Source organism: Elephantulus edwardii, unplaced genomic scaffold (genome assembly GCF_000299155.1).
Source record: "Elephantulus edwardii isolate Elephantulus edwardi_28Jun2011 unplaced genomic scaffold, EleEdw1.0 scaffold00098, whole genome shotgun sequence".
Classification (NCBI taxonomy): Eukaryota; Metazoa; Chordata; class Mammalia; order Macroscelidea; family Macroscelididae; genus Elephantulus; species Elephantulus edwardii.
The window spans coordinates 6,716,353-6,738,202 of record NW_006399848.1 but is presented as its reverse complement, the minus strand read 5'-3'; the positions used below and the strand labels follow the sequence as shown (position 1 = coordinate 6,738,202).

General features: G+C 35.5%; 1 protein-coding gene across 1 annotated transcript in view; it reads right to left on the bottom strand.

The window, feature by feature from the left end:
• The window catches only part of AKAP9 (A kinase (PRKA) anchor protein 9), a 163,461-nt gene that overhangs the window by 99,368 nt on the left and 42,243 nt on the right, over window positions 1-21,850 (bottom strand). The window contains exons 9-12 of the mRNA XM_006891494.1: window positions 18,073-20,460; window positions 12,811-13,024; window positions 11,333-11,504; window positions 10,035-10,131 (exon numbers count right to left, since the gene is read on the bottom strand). Of these exons, the coding sequence (XP_006891556.1) occupies window positions 10,035-10,131; window positions 11,333-11,504; window positions 12,811-13,024; window positions 18,073-20,460 (2,871 nt within the window). The remainder of the gene's footprint in view (window positions 1-10,034; window positions 10,132-11,332; window positions 11,505-12,810; window positions 13,025-18,072; window positions 20,461-21,850) is intronic.

The following is a 21,850-nucleotide window of genomic DNA, read 5'->3' as shown; positions in this document are numbered from 1 at the left end:
TCTGCTCTCTCTCCCAATAGCTGGTGAAAACGGCTGACTGAAGCTGCTGTATAATACAAAGCAGGTATCTTTAGTGGAGGCTAAAACCACAATCAACCAACCAAGACATGGACTCTGATAGCCACAGGGCAGACTTCTCTGGGGGTTCGTTCAGAGTATGACTACGCTTCTGCCAACCAGAAACTGTCTGGTTTGGTACAATCACTGACAGAAGGTTTCCAATAGTGGAATTAGGACATGGGTCACTTAAGCAGAGATTGTTCCTCCAATAAACTCCCAGTGTCATGAGGCTCTGAAACCATTAAGATGAATCTAGAGGAAGTCCTTTTTGGGACTTTCTGTTCCTCTTCCTCCCAAAATAAAGGAAAGTTGGCCAACACAGCCTCTGAATGGAAGTCCATAAATAAGTTAGCCCCACAGATCCTGGCAGGAAGCCTATGGCAAAACTAAAGGTTAGCATTCGCTCCTGAAGTGGGCTTCATTGGTGTGGGTTTTCTGACTAAAACTGTCCTTGCAGAAATAATGAATTTAAAATCAAAGAGAAGGGATGTCACTCCTTGATGGACATATTAATGAGCACATGATAGCATGCCTGAGACAGAGTGCCTACTTGTGGACACACGAAACAAAATGTAATCTCCTGTGTTCTGATTTAAATGAGGGTAGTTTAGGTTAATAACTAAGGCCTAGAACTTTCAAATTCTAATTAAACTAGGGAAGGAGAAGGAGTTACCACAAAGTGGAAGAGGAGAAAAAGCAAAGGATGATATTAATAATAAGATCTGGATAATAATTATTCCAGGATTATAAAAATTTATAAATTATAAAAAGGATAACAATGTTCTGTTCCTTAAGAGTTTTGCTATTTTGTTTCTTTGTAAAAAGTAGTGTGTGCAAAACCATCAAATACTCGGGAAAATAAATTTAATACTTTCAAACTCTCAATGTACCAAGAACAAAAAAAACCACCAAGGTTCAAGAACAGAGAAACAATGTCTCATCCAAATAAACATGGCAGAGGAGTGAAAGCACATTTACGGATGACGGAATGAGAAACAATGGTATATGAAAATTCAATCTCAAATAAAAATTTTTTAAAAGGTATTAATGATTAGTTGGAGAAAATATAATGGAAGAAAATAATATAACCTCCTGAAATATAATTAAAGGACTAAAGATGGATTGATACATTATCTGGGAAAATATGTTGGAATTAGTGAGACTGGCTCAGGACAGGGAAGAGTTCAGAGCTGCTGTACACAGGGTTGCAACAACAACATACAATACTGGGTTTTTTAAAAAAATTAATAAGTCTCTTGTTTAGCATCAACAAGACCTCCAGGAGGGCTTTTGTATTTAAAAGTTGGTTGTTATTATATTTTGGAGGAACATTCTTCAAAGTGGTACAGCACTCTTCTCTGCCAATATGCTGTACTGGGGTAACCTGGGGTTGCTGTAATGCTGAACCTTGTGCCACTGGGGTGTCAAATGCCATAACGGTTACCCATGGTGGACAGTATCTGGTGGAGCTCCCAGTTTAAGACAGGTTTGGAAGCAGGAGTGGTATCCACTTCCTAAACAACATGCCTCTAGAAACTCTTTGAACTTCAATAAATGTTGATAGTTACTGAAAGGTATCAGGCCTTTTGTTCATAGGGTCGCTATAAATCATGCTTGACTGAACAGCAATCAACAACAATAAGAAAAGCAAAGAGTTAAAAAATAAAATCAATGCAAGAACCAAGTGAAGGTCTAAGAAAAGTGAAAATTAAAACACAAGTTAAAAAGGCAATAATTAAAGGTAAAAACACAAGAAGGAATAAAGAATCAACATATTAAAGGGTAAGATACCTAAAAGTTATAGACACTGAAGAACAATAAGAATGGAGGCTCCAATAAGAATGGAGGCTCCAGAAGGCTAAATATAGCTGCAAGAAATTATGAGACAAGAAACCAAACAGAAGACATCATGGAAACACCAGAAGGAGATGAGAAAGAGGCAGAGATATAAAAAGATACAGAATATTTGAAGAAATAATGACAGAAACGTTCTTGAATCTAAGAAAGAATATGAATCTATAAATCCAAGACGTTCAAAGAACCCTAAGAAGATAGACTAACAAAGACACGATAGTTACTATAAAATAAAACCCACTTTCATCATATCTATGCCAACATACAGAGAACCTATAGGGCAAAGCAGAATTGTCCTACAGGGTTTCAAAGCTGTATCTTCAAGAGAGAACACTTTCCCCCACACAACGGCCAGTAAGTTTAAATCTCTGACCTTCTGGCTGGCAGCTTAGTGTTTATCCACTGTCCACCAAGGAACATCATAGTTAGTTTTTCAAAATTAAAGGTAGACTCCTGAAAGCAGTAAGAAAAAAAGCAAATAGTCATATACAAAAGATCCCTAGTAAGAGTAAGTGCAAATTTTTCCTTTGAAGCAGTAGAGGCTAGAAAGCAATGGAACGATATAATTAAAGTTCCCAAAGAAAAAGGGAAAAAAACCCCAACAACCGCCAAACCACTATCAACCAAGAATACTAGCAAGATTACCGTTCAAGAATGAAGAGTGAAATAAAAACATTTCCAAAAAGCAGAAGTTGAAAAGAGTTAATATTCACCAGAGTAATGGGAATTCTGTAGGTGTGAAAGAAAGTCACGAGAGTGACATTCAAAGTTTACCACAAAAAGGCCCCTAATAAAGGGAAATGCATAGACAACTATCAACTCACACTCAACTCAATGGTATTGAGTTGGAGCAAACTTATAGCTGACCCTCTGGGTTTTCAGAGGCTGTAAATAAGCACAGAAATTGTCCATCTTTATCCCACTGAGTCACTGATGGACTTGAACCATCAGAGATGTGCTGCCTTTGGGTTAGCAGCACAACTCCCTACTCCCTACACCACCAGGACTCCCTTTGATAAGTACAAGAACTAGCAATAAGGTATTCATGCTTGTCGGTTAATAGGTTTGTCTTTCATGTTTTCAAAATAACAGATAAAAAAACAAACAAACAAAAAATCCAAGCCCATTGTCATTCAGTCAATTCTGACTCACAGTGATCCCTGTAGAGAAGATCAGAACTGTTCTTCTGTAAAGTTTCCAGGGCTGTAAATGTGTGTGGAAGTAGCTAGTGGATGCAAACCACTAACCTTTCATATAGCATCCCATCATGGTTCCTTAAAATTACGCACCACCACAGTCCCTTAAAATGATGTTACAGGGCTCATAAAATAAAAAGGTGTAATTAGTGATAATAGAGGATGAATGGTGTGTAGAGAATTTTTTGTATGTTAACAGAAGTTAAGTTGATATCAACTTACAATATAACACTACAAATAAAAGCATTTAATGTTGTAAATTAAAATATATTCTTTTATATCATATTCATGGCATCTGTGAATATGATATAAAAAGGTCCATAAAAAGAAAGGAGAAGGGAATAAAAAAAAGCTCGCTATAATAAAGATAAATCCAAGTAGTGTTGTTATTGTTGTTAAACACCAGAGTCAGAACTGATCCACAGCTGACCAGCTAGTATGTTTTCAGAGGCTGTAAATAACTTGGGAGGAACAGGCAAGAAACAATGGAAGATAAAACAACTATGAGATATCATCTCACCCCAGTCAAAATGGCAAAATTTAACAGAACAGCAAGCAACAAATGCTGGCGAGGTTGTGGAGAAACTGGAACCCTGATTCACTGTTGGTGGGAGTGTAAAATGGTGCAACCCCTGTGGAAAGCAGTATGGCGCTTTCTCAAAAAGTTGCAAATAGAGATACCATTTGACCCAGCAATTCCACTACTGGGAATATACCCTGAAGAGACCATAGCTGACATCCAAGCAGATATATGCACTCCCATGATTATTGCAGCTTTGTTCACAATAGCAAGGAGTTGGAAACAACCTAAGTGCCTATCAACAAACGAATGGCTAGAGAAGCTGTGGTATATTCGCACAATGGCATACTATGCTGCATTAAAAAACAAGGAACTCATGCAATATTATTCAAAATGGTTGACTCTGGAGAACATTATGCTGAGTGAAATATCCCAGTCACAAAAGGACAAATATTACATGATGCCACTGTTGTAGAATGGGACTAACCTCAGGGTTGGGGAGAGACTGAGTAAGATGTGTTCAATAATGTATACTGCACTGAAACAGAGGAGGGAGAAAACTGTGTATAAGGGATATGTGACTAGGTATTTCTGTCATCACAGGAGTCTAGAGCGAGGGCTACACGGCGGAGGGGACTTGGGGGAGGGTTTGTAAAACAATGAAAGAATCTTTTCTTTTACTTTTCCATAATTTTTGACTCATGTACTTATAACTTGTTAGTCAAATTTGTGTCTTCTAGGTTGCAACACCCCCATGATACATCTTCAGGGATATGAACATGTACGGCTAAGCACAATTAATAACAGTGCATCTAAATTCCAAAATCAATCTCCATAACAGTCTATGTGTTTCCTACTGTCAAAGGGGCCCTTTAGAGTAGTGAGAGAAGATCTTCACCCTGAAACCCACAGCGTCCCTTTTTAGCAGGAAGTAGCTAAGAGAATACGCCATCCCCTTTTCCTTATGAATCAGGGTGAAGTCTCTCTCAGGGAGGAGTGATAGGGAATGGCAAAGGACACACCGACAAAGGAGATTAATCAGAACTGACTTTGACAAGCACTGTGGCAATTGGACAATTAAAACAGACATTCAGATGGCGGGGAAGAAGAACAAACTGGGGAGGAGAGTAGAGAGAATGGTGCAGTAATGAAGGAATGAAAACCCAAAATCCCTGTAAATGTTCATTAAAACTAATAAAATTTAAAAAAAAAGAAACAATGGAAGAGACAAAGTCAATGAAGGTTTAAGACACACCAAAAACCCCAAAAGACAGAAGGTACTTCTTATGAGTAACCTATGGAATAAATACTCTTAATCAAAAGGCAGGTGGCAGGATGAGTGGAAAACCATGATTTAACTATATGCTGTTTACAAAGACAGGCTTTAACCCCAAGTACAAAAAACAGATTAAAATTGAAAAGATTGAAAAATATACTTTGTGCACATAACCAAAAGACAACTAGGATGGTAATCTTATTCCCAGAAAAAGTGGAACTGAAGAAGAGAAAAATCATCTATCAAAAGAGATAAAGAGGGACACTGTATAAAAAGGTTGATTAATCAAGAAGATAATAGTAATCATAATTATGTAAGCATCCCAAATTGTGTCTGTTGTATGTGCTGTTGAGTCAGAACCAACTCTCAAGTGTTCCTTCAGTGGGTCTGTAGAGACTCTAAATCTCAGAGGAAGAGACTGCCCATCTTTTCCCCACAGATTTACTGGTGGATTCAAACTATGCGCTTTGGGGATGGCAGCACAGTTCCTTTCTATTAGCCCCCCAGAGTTCTTCCAACATCAGGGTACCTAAGTATATAAAGCAAACACTGACAGAATTTAAGGAAAACATAGATAGTCCTACATTTATAGTTATATTGCCATTTTCAATATTGGACAGAACATCTAGAAAGAAGATCAAGAAGAGAACAGGACACCTGAATGACACTATAAACCCACTATGCTTAATAAGACATATTTTGAACACTCTACCAAAACATAGCACAATATAGATAGACTCCACTGTACATGTATCATTCTTTAGAACACATCACAAGGTTAGCTAACAAAGAAGGTCTTGATAAATTTATAATGATTGAAAGATATCTAAAAAGTTCCTCAGTGAAATCTGACCAGATTTCACTAAGGAATTCTACCAAACATTCAGAAAAAAATTCACATCAATATTGTTGTTCCAAAAAACAGGGAAGATAGGAATTAATTTTATGAAGCTAAAATAACCCTGAATCCAAACCCAAAGATAACAACAACAAAAAAAGAAGAAATAAAGGTACAAGTCAGTGTATCTCTTATGAACAGGAATATAAAAATCTTCTGAAAAAATACTAGTAAAAGATAATCAGTGAAAGAAGATAATCTTAAACATGCTTTTGCCAGGTTGCCTTAATACAAATCAAAAGAGAACTTGTTTGTTTAACTGACAAAGTGTGTGTGTAAAAAAAAAAAAAACAAACCACACATACAAAAGAAAAACCCCACTAGCAAAAGAATACAACAGTATATTAAAAGAATCATACACTGTGACCAAATAGAATTTATTCTAGGAATCCATGGATGGTTAAACATTAGAAAGACAATAAATGTAACACATTAGATCAAGAGAACAAAGGAAAACAACCACAAGAACATCTGAATACAGAGAAGCATTTGATCAAATGCAACACCTTTCCCCCCCAAATTTTAAAGAGAACACTCAATAGAAGATTGGATTAGGACAATTCCTTAATATAATGTAGAGCACTTATGAGGCCTTGCTTCACATACTTTGGGCATGTTGCTAGGAGGGGCTATTCCTTGGAGAAGGACATGATGCTGGAATGGATGGAGGGTCATCGAAGGAGAGGAAGCCCCTCAACCAGGTGGACCGACATGGAGACAACAGCCATGGGCTCTTGTGTGTCAGGAGGTGTGAAGATGGCACAGGATAGAAAAGGGTTCAGATTTTTGTTCATAGTGTCACTAGGAGTTGCACTCAACTTGATAGCACTTAACAACAACAGCATGAAAAGTGAATGGCTAACATTATAATTAATGAAGAAAGACTAACTGCTTTACCTCTGGAATTGAGGACAAGAAAAAAGTACCTGCACACATCATTTCTACTCAGTTTTGTATCAGAAGTCTAGCAAAAGCAACAGAAAAAGACCAGAATGCAACCTGTTGGGAAAGAATAAAATGATCTCTATTTGTGCATATACGCCTACATAAAAAATTCTCTAGTCCACAAAAAGCCTTCTAGAGCTAATAGTGGACTTTAGCAAAGCTATAGGATATAAAGGTAAACAAAAATTAGATGAATTTCTACACATCAGTAAAGAGAAATCTGAAAGGGAAATATTTCCATTTATAATAACCTCTAAGAGGATAAATCAGAGATGCTATTGTAACTAGGAATAAATCTAAACAGGGACATTAAGGTCTTATAAGTGAAAAGTATAAAATCATTTTCAAAGAGACTAAAGATGACTTAAATAAGTGGAGAGAGTTCCATGTTCATAAGTTTTAAGACTTATTATTGCTAAGATGTCAATACAAAGTAATCTATGGATGCATTGCAAAATGATAAAAATTCTAAAAGCCTTACTTATAGAAAAAGAAAACCAATCTTCACTTTTATAAAACATGGCAAAAGGCCCCAAACAGCTAAGTCAATACTGAAATAAAAGAATAAAGTGTGAGAATTTATACTTCTTTATTTTAAAACATACTATCTAGTTCATGTAAGAAAAAAGAGCTGTTGTGTTTTGTGTATGGTCGAGTTGGAACTGACCCACAGCTGACCCTCCAGAGAGTTTCAGAGGCGGTCAATCGTACTGGAGGAAACTGCCCATCCTTTTCCTACAGAGCAGCTGGTGGACTAGAACTGTGGGCCTTTGGAACTGCAGTGCAGTTTCTTTCTAATGGGCCACCAGATTGTACAAAAGAGAGACACTGACCAATGGAAAAGAATTCAGGGCCTAGAAAGACATACACACATTTCTAGCCAAGTGATTCCTGAAAAGGGTGCTTACTCCATTTGACAGAGAAAGCAGAATCTTTTCAACAAATACTGTTGAGAAAATTGGAATTTCACGTGGAGAAACATGGAAACAGGATCTATGTCCCATATTATACTATACTCATTGTTCTAAAGTTAAAACTGACTCATAGCTGGCCTTCCAATGGGTTTCTGAGGCAGTAAATCATACAAGCCTAGACTGCCTATCTTCCCCCTGCTAGTGCATTCCAATGATCAGAGTTGTATGCCTTTGGGTTAGCAGTACAACTCCCTATGTACCGTACCATATCACTAAAGCTCACAAAATACACAAACCAAAATTTAAAATGGATTAAAAATTTGACTGTGCAAATTAAAACTAGAAAATTCAAAGAAGAAAAAGCAAGGGCAATCTTATCAGTTTAATAACAGATTATCTAACATAGTCACAAAGGCAAGAACAGGAAATAGAACAAAATGGATCTTATAAAAATAAACTTTTGTTCATCAAAGGCTTTACCAAAAAAATTAAAAGATAACCCAGTGACTGGGAGGATATTTTTAGAAAACGTATTGTGGTCAAGAGTCTAATAATAAAAACATATATAAAACTTTGACAACAACAAAATAAAATGACTAAAGGATTTGATTAGACATTTCATCAAAGAAGAAATTCAATGGCCATTAAACTCATGAAAAGATGCTTGGGGTCACCGGACATCAGGGAGGCAAATTAAAATCTCAATGAGAAACCATTTCATTCCTCTTAGGATGCTGATGACTAAAACAGAAAATAACAAATGTCAGTTCAAATATGGAAAAGTCATAATCTTTATGAACTGCTGGTAGAAACAAAAATGTACTGCTTTTGTGGAATACAGTGTGGTGGTTCCTTAAAACTAAAAAGCAGACTGCCTTATGATCCAGTAATTTCATTCCTAGGTACACACTCAAAAGACGAAAGCAGAAACTCACACAAAAACTTGTTCATTGTTGCTCCTTATAGTACTATTTACAGTAGCCTCCCAAAAGGAGGAGACAACCTAAATGCTCATTAACAGATAAACAAAATATTATACATACACACAAAGGAATACTACACTCAGCCAACAGAGAAATGAAATCTTGATGCATGTTGCAATGTAGATGAAGGTAAAGTCAGTCACAAAAGGACAAGTACTGCATAGCTTTATTTGCATAAAAAGACAAGAAAAGGTAAATGCATAATAGAACAAAATTTATTAGTGGCGACTGGGGGAGAAGAGAAGTAGAAAGGGGAGAATGAATAGTGGTGGAAATATGGCATCAATTAAGGGCAAGGTTGCTCAGCTGTTTATTATGACAGCTGTCAATAAATTGTCTACTCATAAAAGGATGAATTGGCAAAAGTTGTGTGATATATTTGCAATGACAGCAATAGCAACAAGAAAGAGCAGCTGCTGAGGCTGCTCATGAACAAGGTAAGACCTCAGAGGATTTTCAGAACCCCCTGGTTCTGAAATTCAGAGTCACGGTTTCATGAGATAGTCCATAGTAGAAGTCTAACAATGTTAGGTACTAGTCTCCTACTTGGTTATGTGGAGACCCTTGCAAGTTGCCATCTAAGGTATAACAATCTGTCTCAAATCGCAAAAAGCATCAGAGAACAAAAGACAAACATGAACAACTGCCTTGTTTGCAAGAGACCAGAAATGAATGGTGCCTGACTATCATTACTGAACATTTTAACTGAAATTCACAGGATAATTCTGATAAAAAAAGGGAGAAAATGCAGAGTACAAGTTTAAATTCTCATGGACTCCAGACTTCCTAGAGCCATGAATGTTGTTGGACTTCTGGAACTACTGCCCACAGAAGAAAGTAAATCTTAAACCAAAAATATTCCCCTAAGTCTTCTTAAAATCAAACAAGTTTAACTTAATTAGGGAAAAAATATCTGCCTTCAGCTTTATTCTCTTCTTATAATTATCTATACAGGATCAATATGACAACAGCTGTTATTGAAAGATTAGATGGGAAATGCAGGATGCTGTGAATTTATGTTAATAATGATGGACACTTCTGAAAAGGAGGTTTGCACAACTCAAAAATATAACCAATGTCACTAACACACACAGAAGTGTTGAACTGGTGCATGTTTTGCTATGCATAATCTCAACAACAACAAAAATACATTTTAAAAATAAAACCATGAACTTAATGATCTCTATTTTTTATACAGCAAAAACATGCTAAATGACTTGTACATTTTTTGGAATCTTTTATGCAAGGTACTGTTATGAAGTATGTAAGACACTACCTCTTACCTCTGAGTAACTATGTATTTATTGGATATTTAGTAAACTACAGAAATAAAAATGATAGGAATTAAAAAAAGGGGTAATGTATATAATAGTTTAAAAGTACAATACCTCTACGGCACTGCCAACATTCTGTTGAAGACAATGTCCAGGATAAGTGGTTTTCCGTACATCTGATTCAGTAATCATCATTGAAGCAACAGACAAGCTAAAAACAAATTTATAAAGTGCAAAAGAATCAGAGTTATGAGTCTGTGTCTTATTGTTAATACAAATTAATAATGTGTATAAAATGTGCACTGAGGTGGTAGCTGCTCGTTATCACTCAGTTGACTTTGATTCTTCATTTGACAGAGAAGTACCCCATGGAGTTTTCTAAGCTGTAATGTTTAGGAAAAAGATTGCCAGGACTCTCTTCATTCAAACTGCTAGGTAGATCTGAAACACCAATCTTCCCATTAGTAGACAAATGCTTAACTGCTGTACCACCAGGGTTCTTTGTGTGCTAGAGTATTAGGTAATATTTTCACTAAAAAGTAAAGTGGTAAAATTGAGTGACAGAATATTTTAATAGACCCCATTACATTTTATATCATTTTATGAAGTCTACTTTGAAATGTTATGGAGTTATTTATAAAAGCAAAACAACCCAAATTAGTTGCCTTTGACTATATTTGAACAAACAGTGAAGGCCTATGATTCATAGAAAAACTGTCCCTGGTTTTCAAGGCTGTGACCTTTAGGAAGCAATTTGCCAGCATTTTCTTTTCAGCTTCTCTTGGTGTGTTCAAGCTGCCAACTTTTTTTGTTAGTTATCCAGCCCTTAACCCTCTGCAGAACTTAGGGACTCTTTTTTCATTAGACAACCAAGCAGAAGATAAGACATAACTGGTAGGATCATACTTTATATTCTTTATAACAAATGGCTTAGTGGTAAGGAGTTGTGCGGGCAACCCAAAAGCTTGTGGTTTGAATCTACCAGCTGCTCCTCAGGAGAAAGATGGACAATCTCCTCCCATGTGATTTACTACCTCTGAAAACCTGCTGAAGGGTTGGTCAGCTATTAGTTCGTTCCAATTCTACAGTACATAACAAAAACAACATAGCAAATTAGCAAAAGTGAGGCTATGCACAAAAAAGAGCTACTTAGCAGATTAATACTGATTAGCATGTTTATGTAAAGTACAGTAATTCTTAGCATAGAAGTTCAGGTTTACATTGATAATCATTTTATACATTTTAAAGAGAAAGCACTCTCTTTCTTTTTTTTAAATACTGCTATAATTCATCACTTTCAAGAAGATGTGCCGTAGTCTTATTTTTCCCCTTAAAATAATCACTCCAGGGTGACACCAGGATTAATCCTGAACTATAAATACCATTGAATACAATTTGAAGTATACAGATACCTCGACTGAAGTCTCTTCTGCAGAGAATTAATCTCTGCTTCGTGGTCTTCTTCAGCTTCTTTCAACTGCTGCTGCAAAGATGCTGTGAGGCCTTCTAACTCTTGTACTCGCTCTTCAAGCTGTTTCACTTTTGTATTATCATGCAGAGATGATGTGTTTTTATGAATGACATCTAAGTTACATGAATAAAAGAAAATAGGCAATTCATTATTTCCTTAGCAAAATACACCATAATCATCTTCTGTCCAGAAAAACATTTCTTTTTCTTTGGAAAGAAATGCTTGTAAGTGATAATAAGTTTCAACATAAATTCATTCTAATTGATGAAAACAAGAAAGCACAAACATGTAATACAATTCAAGATCATTTCTTCTACATTCTTGTTTGTACCCCAAGCCAAATTATTTTATACCTTTAATGCAAAACAATTGAGAATCACAGAATGTAATAAGTGATAAATTGTCCTAAAATTTGATAGTGAAGCATTTGACCCAGTTACAAAAGACAGAAATCTAGGCATCTCAACTCCTGCCCCTCTGCACCAACATCAAATGTGATCTAGCTATTTAACTTTTTTCTCCCATTCTCAATGGCATTGCTTCCATTCATTCAATATTTTGCTTATCAGTTATTACTGCCAAAGTTGTTTAACTATTCTTCCTATTACTAATCTTGCCTCTCAACTAATTTGCAAGATTAGTAGTGTGAAGAATAGTTAAAATCATGCAGCATGTCTTACTATCAATAACATAAAGATGAAGAATGTTCCACTCTTGGCATCCAAAGCCTTTTCTGATCAAGATCCTCTTTCTTTCTGGTTTAACTCCTGCTCTGGTGGCATAGTGGGTAGGGAGTTGCACTGCTAATCCAAATGAGGGGCTTCTTGGGCTATTCGGATCGATCAGCTGCTCCTCAGGAGAGAGATGGGCAATCTCCTACCTTGTGAATTAAAGCCTCTGAAAATCTGGTGAAGGGTCAGCTATGAGTGGGTTCCAACTCAAAGGTGATGATGAGTTTTGAGGTGGGTTAGGTTTTTTTTAAGCTCTCTCATACACCTTAATCTCTCAATTCTCCAAAGTGGCTGTTGCAGTCTGTTAATAGTCCTATGCTTCCTCAAGAAATCTTGAAGATACCAATCTCCAATCACACATTCTCTCCCTAACTCATCCTCGCAGAAAGCACTGTTTTTCTCTCTTCCTTCCAGCCTTTCTATTCATTTTTCTATTACCGTAATAGTGCTATTGTTTTCTAACAGTTACAATTTCTTTACATAAGTTTTTATACTGGACTATGAGTTCTTTCAGTGGCTTTAGCTGTCACAAGCATTGAAATGAACATCCAGTGATAATATAATCAAAAGACCACAAAAAAGAGACAGACAGTTGCCTTCCTCCATAGATTCTAAAACAATGAAAGAACACTGGATTTCTACATCCTATTATTTTATTGCACTTAGGAGTTTTTCCAAAATAATTTACCTGTTCCTTGTGTTTTCGCATTCTGCAGCTCTAACTGGTGTGCTTTTTTAAGTTCCTCAACCACTTCCTCTTGGGCAGAAATAAGTTCTTCTTTAAGATTGCAAAGAGCTTTATCCTTTTCATTTTCCATATATTCACGAACCTGATCCACGTGAGTTGAATAAACCAGAGACAGGCATATACGTTGGGCTTCCATCTGGAGCCTTAGTTCATCCTTAAAGTGAATGTAAATACATATTAGAAATTTTAAAGTAACAAGTCAATTTAACTTCTAAATATCTCCATACACTAACTGAAGAGAGAAAAAAAAAGAAAACCATAGTTCATAAATACAGAGAAGAGGGCTGAACTTTCTCACTCTTTCTTCTCGTGGGTCAGTGGATCATTATAAGGCAGCACCATGATGCTTCCATTAACTTCACAGCAACTTTTTTATTATCTTTATAATTTTTCAGTTATTTGGTAAGTCAAGTACAAGGTACTTTTATTTTAACATAATTTTTTAAATATTATTGTTGTAGGTGCTGTCGAGTCGAGTATGACTCATAGCGACCCTATGAACAGCAAATCTGAACCCCCTCCTATCCTGTGCCATCCATATTTTAAATGTAGAGAAATATAATTTAAAAAGCATGTTTATTTCTTTCAACTGAAATTGACAAAAACTAGCATTTTGTTCTGTATTTTGCTTCAGCTCATTACCCCCTCTTCACAGATGTCTTTTTTGCTGAGAGATACAAGAATGATAAAACTGTATCTCAAATAAAAAACAAGAAAAAAAACACCCAACAACCCCAAAACTGTATTTCAATAGGTCTCCACTCAGAAGCCCTGACAGTGACTAGGCACTTGGCCGCTGACCAAGAGCTCGGGGGTTTGAGCCTATCAGGTGCTTTAAGATGTGGCAGTTTGCTTCAGTCAAGATTGACAGCCTTGGGGGGCATTTCTACCCTGTTCCTACTGGGTTGCTATCAGTCAGAATCGACTCAACAGCAACAGGTTTTTTTAAAATAAGATGTTCTTATTTGGAGCCCTAGTGGCACAATAGTTACGGCTCAACTCAGAAACAAAGAGGTTGTGGTTTGAACCCGCCAGTTTCTCCGTTAGAGGAAGATGTGCTTCAGTAAATACTACAGCCTAGAAACTCTATGGGTCAGTTCTACCCTGTCCTATGGAGTTGCTATGAGACAGAATCAAGTTGACAAGCCACAGGTTTGGTTTTGATGTTCCCATTCTTCACCAGGTTTGACGCAGTCAAGTCCATTGTGGCATGCTGTTATTAAGTGCCACTAAGCCAACAACTCACAGTGACCCAATGAATAACAGATTAGAACAGTGCTCTATCTTGCATCACTGTGACCATCTGTGCCATTTTTTTACACGATGACTTACCTATGAGTCTGTAAAGAATACCCTATATTTTACAAAATTTTTTAATTCAGATGCCTCTGAGATCAATTCATGTTGATTTCTTTTAAATGCAGTATACGCATGAACATATTACAACTGATTTACTTGCTGAAGATCAAGTCAGTCTTTCATAATTTTTTCATGTTTTGAAAATGGTACAATAAAGCTCTTAATACATATCCCTTTGTACATGTGTGCTGGTGTTTTCCTAAAGTAGAAATTCTCAAACTTCAGCATACATCACTATCACACAGAATACTCATCAAAACAGATAACTAGGTACTATAGGCAGACAACTAGAGGTCAACTCAACAAGTTATTGCCTTCGAGTTGTCTGACACATAGCTGACCCTTTAGCAGGTTGTCAGAGGCTGTAAATCACAAGGGAGGATACTGCCCATCTTTCTCTCAAGAAGCAGCACGTGGATTCAAACCATATGCCTCTGGACTGCAACTTAACGACTTGAGAATTTGCAAGCTAACTTGTTTCCATGTAATGATGCTAATGTTCCTCAGTCAGACATCAGATCTTAGACATTACCTAGAAAAAAATAATTGCTGGGTCACAGAGAAGGTACACTCAAAATTCTCTTAGATTTTTACCAAATTATCATTTGTTTTTAAATTTTATTTATAGTTGACCCCTTGAACAACAAATTATTCAAGGGTCTACTCTGGTGGCCTAGTGGCAAGGAGCTGCACTGCAATCACGAAGGCCACCAGTGGCTCTGCGGGAGAAGGATGGACAATCTCCTCCTGTGTGATTAACTGCCTCTGAAAACCCACTGAATGGTGAGCTATGGGTCAGTTCCAACTCCACGGTACACAACAATAACTTACTTTTTCTTTTTGAGAATATATACAGTAAGACATATACCAATTCAACAGTTTCTGCATCTACCACTTAATGACAATGATGACATTCTTGGACTTTTGTAAACATTCTCACCTTCCTTTTCTGAGCTATGTGTAGCATGCTCTAGTTTTTCAAGTTGTTGTTGTCAATTGGATTCCATACAGATAGTCCTCAAAAGATGACAATGCTCAGAGCATACTCTATTAGTTAATATTTTTTTTAAAATTTATTTTATCATTTTGTGTGTGTGTACTGTCAAATTGGATCTGTCTGGTACAGGAGGAGATTGTCCCTCCTTCTCCAGCACAGCATCTGGTGGATTTACTAGGCCACCAGAGCTCCCTATTAGTTAATATTTTAATAGCTAAACTATTGCTTGGTTTTAAGAAGATCCCAGGAGATAGTTTCAGTTTAAGATTTACAGACTACTTCATGGCAACAGGTTCAGGGGTTAATCAAATTTTCACGGCTCCTGGAAACCTGAAGTCCAAGAGATTCTGAAATTCTTTATCTCCCCCTTTTTTGATCAGAGTTCTATATTCTCTTTGATGAAAACTTTTGGCAATTGTATCCAGGTTCTCGCCACTTCACAGCAAAGAAGGCAGTTGTCCACTGAGGTAATGAGCCACAAATTCTGTATTTTCCACCTATTCCTAACTCTGTTACTCTATGCAAATTGAGACCAACTGTTCAGACTTGGATGATGGGTTGGATGAACTTTACATGGTTGCTTGCAAGCTTTTTAGACCCCAAATTTTATACAATGAACTAGGCAGTAAGACAGAACAGAAGTATTAAACAATGTTATCTGGCCAACTGACTAAAACCATGACCCTAAACGCAGGAACCAAATCCCACGAGATGCTTGGTTTACAAAAAAGAAACTTAGCAGCTACTTTTTGTTTGTGTAATTGTTGTAAATATATGCATCATACAACTTTTTCCAAATTATTTTTTAAGTAATTATATAAATGTACATTGCAATCAGCAATGAGTATCCATTTTCTCTGTATCCTCATTCATACGTGTTTCACTGTCAGGCTCATTTGCGCCAAGTTGGTAAGTTAAAATATGCCATTTTATCCCTGTTTCAATTTATACAACTGAAAAGATCTTCTCATGTTTAATGATCATTTGGTTTCCTGTTCTCAGATATATTTCTGGGAGCAATTATCACACATTATTGGTTTTCAAATGATTCATATACTTAATAGTAATTAACCTGTTCAAGTTTCTCAACTCTTATTTTGTTACTAAAAATCTAAACTATTTCTATATTTTATATACAATATGGATATATTCATTAGAAATAGAGTACCTCTGTAATAGCTCCCTGGAGTACTCAGAATAAACTTCTTAAGGGTCTCCAAAATCTGGTTCCTTCCTTTTTTGACAGATTCTTCTGTCATTTTCTCCCTTTCTTGAATTTAAGGAATTGGACTCCATTTTGCTCTCAAATTTATCAAGTTTATATTCATATCTTGAAAACTGCTCTAATCTCAACGGGAGAGGTTGCACCTTGTCATTTGGGTCTCAGCTCAAATGTTAATTCTGAGACTAAAAAAAATTATTTTATGTTTGCACACAAAATTCATATACATTGTGTTTCATATTATCCTTCATTCACATTGTGCTTCATACAATCATTCCTACTCATTATGTTTTATAAAATTAATTACCTCTGCACTATGCTCGTCATTATCCTGTCATTCTATATCCCCACTCATCTTTCTCATTTCCTTTATTCCCTGTAAAAAACTGTGCGACCCTATGATTTCTCCCCTGCTCCTTCTTACCCCTCTGCTCCCCAACTTCCCACCTTGGATCCCTATGCACATTTTACTAGTTACCCTATTTTTACAAAAATGCTTTTATGCAGTATTTATCCTTATGAGACTCAATGAGTTCACTGTGCATAACGCTCTCCATTCTCTCTCAAGTTATGTAGTAATTTTCAAAATCTTTGCTCCTGAGCAAGATCCTTCTTTTTCACCCATATATTTAAGGTTGCTACCACTCCATTCTCTAGCAAAGCATTCTCTATCATAGCATCCTTCACAGGACTGCTACTTATATAACATTACTTATATAGCTATTTGCTTCCTCATTTACTGCCTCTCTCCCTCTCTAGCATACTCTCTGAGACTAAAAAGTGTCTCTCTTGCTCATTACTATATTCCTACACCTGGCAATAAATATTAGCTGCACAAGTAAAGAAATACATAAAGCTTAAGTTTAGCACCATTACATAGTAGATCCATAATGGAATTTTCTCATTACCTTCAAAATAACTATTAATATGCATTCTTTTTTTTAATATGCATTCTTTAATATTCTGTAGGGAAAAAACCCTAGAATTTAAATACTTCCCCACCCCTCCGGGAATTATAACTTAATGACTACTCAACAATTACGGAGCTCTGGTGGTTACACTGCCAATCCAAATGCAGTGGTTCGAATCCACCAGCTGCTCCACAGGAGAAAGACAGGCAATCACTCCAAAGTGACTGCAGCCTCTGAAAATCCACTGGAGGGTAAGCTATGAACTGGCTCTGATCTGAAAGCAATACCTGACAGGATAATTACAGAAAGTATAAAATAAGCTCAAGAGTTAATTTTCAATTACAGACCTTGAAGATATCAGTATGAAATAAAATTCTAAAACTAGTATTTGAGATGCAACAGTATTATATATTTTAAAGCTCATATGCTCCAATGTTATTTAAATTCTTGCCTTTTTAAATAAACTGAAATTATTAGCATGTTTTATTTCCCAAGAAATATGTACTACACCGATAATACATAGTTAAATCAATCAAAAGAACAGAAATTTGGAAAAAAATTTGATGTAATAAATGACAGGCTCAAAGGAGAATTACTTTTGTGGGTTCACTTTCATTCTCTTGCTAAAAAACTATACTTCATAAGAGAAAATTTTCCTACTGTGAAATTTTCAATTTCATTGTGCTTTACCATATTTAAACGAGTAAACATACCTGTTCTGATTTAAGCAAACTGAGTTCCTGCTGAAGTTTTTTCTTTTCATTAGGTTCAGTTGTTTCAAACGTTGATTCATCTGTCATCAATGGTAAGTTATCCAAAAATAACTGTTCTGGCTGGCTTTCTTTTTCAGTCATATTTTCAAAAGAAATTTTATCTTCCTCCATTATTTCTGACTTATCACCAAAATGTTCATTTATTTTAGAAAGTGGAACTCCAGAATTTCTCCCTGTCATAGCCACCACTCCATCTTTAAAAGAACTTGACTGAACATCAAACACATTTACATTTTCTGTCCTATTATGATTAATTAGGATCTCTAGTTCTCTACATCTCAGTAAAACTTGATCTTTCTCATGCTTTAAAGATTGAACTTTTTCACTTAGAATGCTAACCTCTCCATGTTTCTGTTTTAATTGTTCAGAAAGATCAGATAATCTTTCAGATAGTTCTAACTTTTCTCGCTTGGTTACTTCAAGTTTTTCCATAAGTTCTGTGGTATCTTTCTCAACCACCTCTCCAATTTCCAGTGTTTCTGCTAAAAAAGCTTTATCTTCATCAAGAGTTGAACCTTTTATTTTTATTACGGTTGGATTTAGTCTCTGCAAATGATGAAGCTCTTCATTAAGTGCTTTAAGTTTACTTTGATACTCCACTTCTTGTTTAAGTTTACTGTCTTCTAAATCCGTTTTTATCTTGAGCAAGCAAGCATACTCCTCCTGTAACTCTTGATAGTTAACTTCAAAGTTTTTTTCAGCAAACGAAAAAGTGTTCCTTTGTTTTTCGATTTCTTCATTCAACTGAATACACTGTCTTTTGAGGTTCTCATTTTCCTCTGTAAGCATATCTATTTCTTTCTGTCCAGTACTATCTTTGGATTTGGAATTACTGGAGTCCATGAAAATTAATTTCTCTTCTTGGTTAAGAGGTGTATATGTTTTTAACCTGTCTTCCAGAGCTTTCTTTTCATCTTTAAGAATGCTATTTTCAGCTTCAAGTTGTAGAAATTTTTCTTGAAGGTTATCTTCCTTTTCTTTCATTTGTTTCTGCAATAACTCAGTTTTAAGTTGTAATTCTTGAACTTCTTGTTCAAGGGTACCCTTTTCCTTTTCCTCTTGTCTAAGTATTTCAACTTCTTTTTGAAGTTCATTGATCCTAAGAGTCATCTCTTCAGACTGCGAATTCATAAGGGATTGCTGTAAATCTTTTAGCTTAGAAATTTCCAAAATTAATTGATTCTGCTTAGTTATCAAATTGTCTTTTTCAAACTGCATAGTTTCTATCTTCTGACTCATTTCATTCTGTATACCATCTATTTGCTGTTTATAGTGAATGCCTAAGTTATCTTTAAGTTTTTCAATATTTATTCGATGTTCAAGTTCTAAATCTTCCTTCAGTTTTGAAAGTTCTTCTTCATGACTGAACAAAAGCTGTGTCCTAAGCCTCTCTAATTCAGCTTCCTGGGATTCAGCCATTCTGTCTAACACAGCATTCTTCTCTTTTTCTAACATTTCAAGTTTTATCTTGTAATTTGTGACTTCTGCTTCATGCTTTAATTCTAGTTCCTTTCTGGATTCAGATGCAGAAACAATCTCAGCTTTCAAATCTTCTACTGTACTAAGAGATTTATATGCTTCATTGAGCTTACTTTCTTGTTCAGCTATTGTCTGCCTTGCTCTTTGAATCTGGTCCCTCGAAAAACTTAATTCTTCCAAAAGATCTTCCAGTTGTCTCTGTAAAGCAGACTTTTCTCCTGAAATCACTCCTAGTTCTTCCTTGAGCTTTTCCTTTTGGGAGTTACTGTCTTGCAATTTTATATTCAGTTCATTTATTGCCATATTCATTACTTTTATTTGATCTTCACTGACTGTAATATTTGGATATGATCGTAATGCGTTTTCCATTTCTCCCTTATGTTGTGTTTTCAGTTCCTCCATCTGAGACAAATGTTGTTTTATTAACTCTTGTTTCATTTGTACAATCTGCTGTCCATACATTTCATCTAGCTCTGCTCGGAGCTGTTCCAACTTTCTCTGTGATTCTTGTTCCATTCTTTGCACAATATCATATTCTAATTGGCTATCTTTATGATTTTTCTTTTGGAGTTCTTCAACTGTTCCCATTAACTGTTTTACTTCCTCAGAACACTGTCTTTGTTTTTGTTTAGAATTAGTCAGTTCTAATTTCATGTTTTGTATCTCCTGGTTCTTTTGTACAACCTGTTGCTGTAATTCTTCTAGCAATTTGTCAGCAGCCATCACTTTACCCTCCAGCTCAAATGTTTTTTGCTCTTCTTCTACTATTTTTTTATTTAATTCTTCAATGATTGCTTCCTTTTCCTGCATTTCTTTTTCATTTGAATTTTCCACTTTTTTCTTTTGTTCCTTTAGAAAGAAAAAGCAAAAATGTAAGAATAACATTTTTAACTTCTGGCAACTTGTATTGTCACTCAGACCCTTTTAAAAAGAAAAACTAAGAGAAGTCAGCTTTTTAAATCAGTCTATACAGAGTAACTATTTTACCTGCTCCTCAATTTATTTCAAGTCTCTTGAATCCAGGTAGAGAAAAAGTAAATTTGTCTTCTATTGCTCTGAGACTATAAACAAAAGGCCAGATTATATGCTGTATAAATTAACCATGGCACAATGTCCTGTGCAGTCCCCTGATAGAAATTCTGCCAGGTTTTCTCCCAGCATAACACAGCCCAGTCTATTTCAGTTTATGTCATTCCCAATTGCTGAGTCTTTTCATTTAATTTATGCACTATATTTATTCCTGATGTGTTTAACTGCCTCTGAAAACCTACTGTAGGGTCAGCTCTGATGCAGAACTAGTTCTGTGTCCTGGTAACTCTGTCACTACACAACAACAACATATTGTGTGTTTTCATTTGTTCCATACAGATTTATTTTCTCTAATTAACAGAATATGTTCTAAGGTTAAAGTAAAAACATTAATTAAGGTAGTTTATTCTTAATGTGCTATATTGTAGCTGTTGCTGCTATATGCTGATGAGTTGAAACCAACTCATAGCTGACCCTCCAGCAGGTTTTCAGGGGCAGTTTAATCCTACAGAGCATTAGGTAGGTTTGAATCATCTGCCTTTGGGATTGTGGTGTAGCTTCTAAGACAAATATAACAATTGACATAGTAGAAAAAAGTAACCTATAAGGCATTTGAAAACCATAAAAAAGTAAAATTAGTTCATGGTAGCTAATTTAAATTTCTAAATAAATCCATAATTAATCTCACAAAATATTAACACTCTTAAAAATCTAACTTCTGTAATTTCTGATTTTCCATGGGGGGGGAGCAAACTCTTACATAACAGCAGAAATTAATTCAAAACTATATAACACTTAGTATAATAACAACCAACCATCATTCTATATTCAGATACTGAACAATACAAAGGCAGTATTTCTTTATGCAGCATCATTTATTTCTAGTGTACATGACTTTCAGCTACTTTTTTTAAACTCTCTTTCTTATTCACTATATAATACTGCTTACAGAAATTTCTAAGTAGTACTGTCTATTTTTCAAATTAAAGCCCATAATAGTTAATTTTGTTTTGAAAGTATATTTGGAATTTCTTAACAAGAGCTAAAGTAAGTGAAAATACCTTTAGATAAAAAAGAATAAAGGATAGAAATTCTCATTATGTATTTATGTTCTCCTGAAAATAGGGTTTAAATGGACTGATTATGTCTAAGGGACTCAATAATGACTATTACCTTATTTTATTGTTAGACAAATAATTAACTGCTATTG